At 34.1% G+C, this 6,850-nt stretch overlaps 1 protein-coding gene across 1 annotated transcript; it reads right to left on the reverse strand.

The window, feature by feature from the left end:
* Positions 1-1,925: 1,925 nt before the first annotated feature.
* On the reverse strand, positions 1,926-6,397 carry LOC143071346 (uncharacterized). Its single transcript, XM_076245595.1, has 2 exons — positions 6,390-6,397; positions 1,926-4,196 (listed from the first exon to the last, which is right to left on the reverse strand). The coding sequence occupies exon 2, from the start codon at positions 4,184-4,186 to the stop codon at positions 2,117-2,119; it is 2,070 nt and encodes a 689-aa protein (XP_076101710.1). The 5' UTR covers positions 4,187-4,196; positions 6,390-6,397; the 3' UTR covers positions 1,926-2,116.
* Between the last annotated feature and the right edge of the window lie 453 nt (positions 6,398-6,850).

The raw sequence follows: 6,850 nt of genomic DNA on the forward strand, positions 1-6,850 counted from the left end.
AAGTAATTTGTGTAAAATAATAACAAAAACAAATAAAAAAACAAACAAATTATTAAATAAATATATTCTTTATAAGTTTCAAACATAATTTAGAAAGTTACTTTGAAAAGGTTGACTTTTCCAAACAGTGTTAATTATATATATTGTTGTTTTTTTTTGGTTTTTTTTTTGGTTTGTCGAGTCGTCCATATTAACAATGTTTTCTCCTCTGTTGAGGCATATGGTAGAAAGATTTGAAATCGAATGTACTAAATTTGGGTCCGACGTCCGTAAACTTTTCAATCATTGAACTTCTATTTGGGAACCACGTAAAAGGATCAATATATGAATCTGTTATTTTTCTCCATTGTTGAAGCATATGATAAAAAGATCATAACATGTCATTTTTCATATCGCATGTATTATCAGCCCTCGGTCAATATCAGCCCTCGAGCCATGCGGCTCTTGGGCTGATATTGAACCTAGGGCTGATAATACATGCGATATGAAAAATGCCATGTAATAATCTGATATTATCATATACTTAGGCTAAATAACATATGATTTTTACCGTATGATAATAGCATTAAATTAAAGTATTTTCCATATTTTTCGAATTGGTGCTTAGCGGGCTGATATGAAAAGTTTATCACATGCTTCGATTGTTATCACATGCCTTTCCGTAACGTTATCACATGGCATTCCGGTGATACTCGGCAAATTCCGGAAAATACACCTCAATGCTACGTTTTCAATGAAAAACATTACAAAGTAGTGTACAAAACAATTATTTGAATACTGGAAAGTATATTGTGTAAAATAATTAAATTTTATTTAAAAAAAAAAATATTAAATAAATGCATTTTTTAAGTTTTTCTGAAACATAATTTAGAAAGTTACTTTAAAAAATTTGACTTTTCCAAACAATGTTCATTATGTATATTGTTGAACTATTTTTTTGTCGATTCGTTTATATTAAAATCTGTTTTTTTTTCTCTGTTGAGGTATATGATGGAAAGATTTCATATTGAATCTATCAAATTTTGGGTCCGACGTCCGTGAACTTTTTACTCTTTCAAACTTCTTTTCGGGAACCACGTAGAAGGATCAATATATGAATCTGTTATTTTTCTCTACTGTTGAAGCATATGATAAAAAGATCATAACATGTCATTTTTCATATCGCATGTATTATCAGCCCTCGGTCAATATCAGCCCTCGAGCCATGCGGCTCTTGGGCTGATATTGAACCTAGGGCTGATAATACATGCGATATGAAAAATGCCATGTAATAATCTGATAATATACACATTTTGTAAAGTTTCATAAAATTTGGTCAGTGCAAACTTTAGTTAGAAAACGGAAACGAAACATCAGCATTTTCAGTTCCATTTGTAAAGGGCATAACTCTAGGAGGGCTAAAATGACGCAACCAAAATTCAAACTTGATCTGTGGTTTGTGGTAATAAGCATTGTTTATTTAAGTTTCATAACATTTGGTAAAAAAAGTAATGCCACCAAAATTCAAACTTGGTCGATGTTTTGAAAATTTGAAGATTTCTATGATTAACTATGAGTCTTTTATCCTTGATTCCTTAAGAGTTCAGGTTACTTTGATGTACTTAAAGTTACTGTATAGTATGGTCTTTAACAATGAGAACAACACAACCGCTCAACATACGAAAGTAAAAACGGTAAAAATTAGTTGAAAAATGTCTAGAGTCATCAGACAAACAGTAAGCACAAGCACAGCTATAATCATATAGACAAAAGTAACCGCTAGTCCGATCTCGGAGAATTTGTAGCCAATGAAATTTCACAAGTAACGGTTAATTGTACATATTTCTCACAACTAAAACGATTCAAATCAGAATAATCCTTGTGAAAACAAATTTTCGATTTGATACAATGTGTTTAAGGCTTATAGGGTACAACAAAATCAGGAATTATCAACCCAAGTCTCACAATTTATTATGGTTAATGCCAAGCGTTTTCAATAATTTCATAAAACAAAATGCATAGGAGGCAGTTTCATATTTATATAAATGCCCTTTCAGTTAGGTTTGGGTTATAATTGTTAAAGTATATGATTTTTCTGATAACATTTCGCGTAGCTATCCATTTATTATATATTGATTCAATCAATTAAACTTTGAATTATATTGTTATAATCTTCTATGGAACCCAATCGTATTGTCTCTTGAAATTCATCTATATAACCAACTTTATTCAGCTGTCGTAGCTGTTTTCCTCTGGTAGCCAAGTCTAAAATGCTACTTCCATCTTTAGCTATTTGTTGAACGTCTGCTCCATTCCTTTTGAGGAAATTAAAGACATCCCATCCACCACATACTGCAGCACAGCTAGCCGGATTCCACATGAAAGAGTTGCATGCTGATATCTTTTCTGGCATCTGGTTCAGAAGTCCTTCAAATTGTTTCAAGTTACCACTAAGTGCAGAAAAATGCAGGACAGAGTTATTGTTCTTGTCGGTGGATTCGATTTTAAAGCCATGTGATTTGGCAAATTCTATAATTTCTATTTCTCCACTAAGATAGGCTTTATGTAATATATTACAACCTTGTTCATCAGTATCGCTAGTGTCGGACCCAACATACATCAAACGTTCGACAAGCCTATACAATCCTATTGCACATGCTCTTATTAACGCTGTAGCACCTCTGTGATCACGTTCATTGGCATCGGCTCCGCGCATCAGAAGATGTTCCGCTAAATCTTCATGATAATTGTCAATTGCTATGTGTAAAGGCAATTCTCCACTTTGTGACTTTGATTCTACATCTGCACCTCTCTGTATCAACAAGTCGACGATTTCAGTACTTCCAGTTTTAGCGGCTGCATGTATAACCTTTCGCCCTTGATACACGTCCGCATCGCAGTCTATACCATCGCGAAGCAGATCTTCAAAAATGGATGCATTTTTTCCAATGACACTTTCATATAATGTGATACTATCTGGCACAGCCCCAGCTTGCTTCAGTCGGAGATAATCGTCAAACTTCCCGGTCGCAGCCACCCATTGCATGGTCTTATCCAGTTGTTTCTGAGTCCATGATTGGTGCGATAACACTCTGTCAAGGAGTATTGAATCACCACCCATTATGGCTGATCTAATGAACGAAAACGGAAATATCTTTACTCTAGGAGCGAAAAGCAGGTAGATCTCAATAAGCGATTTTCTACAACAATATTCTAATATCAATATATACTGCAATTCCATGAAATCTTTTGTACAGTATTTTGTCATGAACGTCAACACCGGAGCTAACATATTTTGTCTAGGGGGCGAGTGTGTGACAAGACAATAAAGAAAAGATTTAGGTCTTTTTTTTGTGGACTTTAAATCAACAACGGTAAACATTTTTCTTTCTTTGTCCTCCTCTGCCAGTTCATCCGCATATCGACTTATATACTTAAAGAATTTGTTACAGAAAGTGTCGTCAGTCCACATTCTATTAGCTAGAGTATTGTAGACGTGGCCTTTACAGATCTCGTCAATAAAAATCTCATATACTGAATCTTCGTCATGCTCACCAATAGAAACAGATACTTTTCGATCACCATAGTCATCAATTTTCATGATTTGTGGACGAGTGTGGCAATATCGGTACAGAAATACAGGTGTTGCTAGAGCCAATGCACGGTACTGTCTTTTACCACAGTAAGAATGGGTGACTGCATCTAAGATGAATTCGTTTAAGAAAGCATATTTTCCCCCTTCAGTTGATGGTTTTGAGAAAAAAGGTCCACGGCCTTCACTATCCACTTCTGTTAGTTTGTCAGCTGCTGTTTTAATCTGATCATGGTACAGAAACATTCTTTCCAAATCCATAGTCTTGGCAACGTATTGAAATGATCGTATCCATGCCTCTTCTTCCAATTCTTTCGGAAGATCTCTCCACTTGAACGATTTTGGAACCATATCTATGGAAAATGAGCCACCGTTAGCAAAAGCATACATCAAAACGCAGAATCGAATTCTGTCTTCACGTTCATTCCACAGTGAATCTATTGACCTTACCCAATCAGCTAGGTTTTTCTCTAAAAATAATTTTGGTAAAGGCGGAATGTCACAAAATGGTGGATCATCAGTTGGGTCTTTAATAAGAGATTGTAACACTGAAGGCGGTCGTTCATCATTTTCAATGTCAATATCTAGTGCATCATCACTTGAATTCATTTCCATATCAAATGCCCTGAAATAAAACAAAATTAAAATCGATTAATCGATCGTGATCATGCTAAGATAGATCTGAGTTATTTAGATTGTAACATACCAAAGCATCATTGATGCAGAATAACAAACATTTGAAATGTTTACCCATTGGTCTAATAGCTTCTAGCGTTATCAATGTACATCCTGGACTTTCAAATATTCGGGTTTGAGCGTTCCAGTATATGGTTATAGTTATACAGAAGTTAGCTTCAATCTCACAAAAGTGCTAGTTTCATTTAATCGTTTACATTTTCAAGTAACATAAAAATTAATGATCATTTTAATGACATCGTAAATTAATATTGCTGATTTTAGTAGGTAAACGTGTTGTTTTCAAATTTTTTTCTACATGTTATGAAAAAAAACTTATAAAGATTTGAAACACCATAGAATTTGATAGCTAGAGCAGAGAGGAAATAACACAACAAATACACGTCATGCTAGAATGAAAACAGGATACCTTGCTCATTATTTATAATACCAGAATCCATAACCGGGGACCTAGTGAAGGACTTCTGATAATAGTTACTGATGATGAAAATTGGAACAAAAACTATTACTAGAAGGATATCATTGGAACAAAAACTATTACTGGAAGGACATCATTGGAACAAAAACTATTACAGGAAGGACTGGAACAAAAACTATTACTGGAAGGATTGGAACAAAAACTATTACAGGAAGGACATCATTGGAAGTTAAATGTACACTTGGTGCTGTCTTACTCATCTTTGTTCTTCTGTTTTCAAGAGAATATGAAAAGGTGTTTCAGAAACCCAAGACGATTTAAAACATGCATTAATGCAATGTACACCCAATTGATTTAACTGCAAATTGTTTGATTGATTGATTGATTTATCGATTGATTAATTGATTGATTGATTGTTTGTTGATTGACGTCCACTCACTGGCAAATACTGCATGCAGTTTCATGGCAATTTTCATAATGCAGTGCAAACTAGCATCAATCAAAATATTAACATGAGTATGTTTACCAGTAAGTGTATTCTACTAATGCAGTAGTAATTCTCGATTATATCTGAAAATATTTGAATTATAAATGTAGGTACAATATTATGCATCTAAATTTAATACATGTACCATCAATTTAACTCAAAGGCCACTAACTGTGTTTCTATCTTGCAGTTGCCACAAGAACTTATGACTTCCTTTTTAATTATATTGTATACACTGCTATTTGATTGTTAAAATAAGATATTTTTAGACGCAGTTTATGAATTGTTTTACAGCAATTAATCAATTTTAGACTAGTTTCCACACAGTTGGTATTTACATATTTTAGGTCCATTGCTCAAGGTCTTCTAATACATTTTTAAATTGTGAATGTGTAATTGATTTGGTTATGTTTACAGAGTCTTACAGACTCAGTCTTTCTTGAAAAAGTGCAACATGTAGTTTGAAACAAGACAGCTTTTCTATACTACAAACTTATATTCAGCAACTGAACCACTTATGGCAATTCCCAACCCGACACAAAGGGATAGTTGACGTCAGTGTTAGGACACAAGTTAGTCTGCTATTAAGGTGGAGAAAGCTGAAGTACTCCGAGAGAACCACCATGCTGCTTAGCTGAACAGACACCCAAAAGAGACATCTGCAGATTGACATTCTTTTCAACAGTCTGAGGCTATCAATTACCAATTCATGTTTCAACTCTATCCGCGGTATCAGAGATGTGTGTGGAAGGATGAAAACCACTACCACCCTTCGTCCTGAAATTCCAGCGGCCCCAAGTCAGAACCGAACCCGGGATCTTAAGCACCATAACTGTCGGTCTAAACTTGTGTCATTGATTGAAATAGACCTCAATGCTGTCACCTGTACCCTCTTCCTGTACCAGGAACAAATATATTGTACATAGATATACTGTTCCAAGTCTGACTTATAATGGTTTACTTTTACAACTTGAATTGTTACTTGAATGAATGAGAGAGTTGTCTCATTGGCACCCATGCCAGATCTTCTAATATCTATAAAATCATGAATTTATAATAAACCGAAAATAGCCGGCATCATTGGAGGTCAGGAGTGATCTCATAATCTACTTTCACCTAAATTAAATAATGAATTTCTATATTGATCGTGGTTGATAGCACTGTCTTTGTTTGCTTGACAATTTTATTCGTTCAAACATATATTGTAAGATTCTTACCTGATGCATGGAACCTCAGAGCATGGAACAGAAAACAATGTTGTTACTATAAATAGGAACAAAGATTTTCCAAAAATTTTCCCTTCTATAAATTATTGTCAATCTCGGATTGAATGCGTTTTATTTCCGGAAATACTAGTATATAACTGATTTACAGAATATAGAATAATGGACACAAATGTAGAATGAAGGACTAAAATATAGAGAACAGAGAAAGCTGTGTAAAAAGAAGAATAAAAAAAAGAGAAGTAGATGGCCAAAAAATTAAAGAAGAGAGAAAACAAAGAATAGAGAATAAAGGGGTCAGACTGAAATACAGAAATGAGAAAAGGAATAAAGATAAATAAAGAATAGAAAAAAATGTCTAAAAAGAAATAAAGTAATGAAGGATCCTCATGATCCCGACCCTCATTGGAGGCACACTATTTAGACTTTTCGTAGTAGCCCCAGCATATATATAT

The sequence above is a fragment of the Mytilus galloprovincialis genome, chromosome 4, assembly GCF_965363235.1.
Source record: "Mytilus galloprovincialis chromosome 4, xbMytGall1.hap1.1, whole genome shotgun sequence".
Classification (NCBI taxonomy): Eukaryota; Metazoa; Mollusca; class Bivalvia; order Mytilida; family Mytilidae; genus Mytilus; species Mytilus galloprovincialis.

Bases quoted from the DNA above. Each gene is read 5' to 3' on its own strand.
- LOC143071346 (XM_076245595.1), bottom strand. From the start codon at position 4,186: ATGGAAATGAATTCAAGTGATGATGCACTAGATATTGACATTGAAAAT.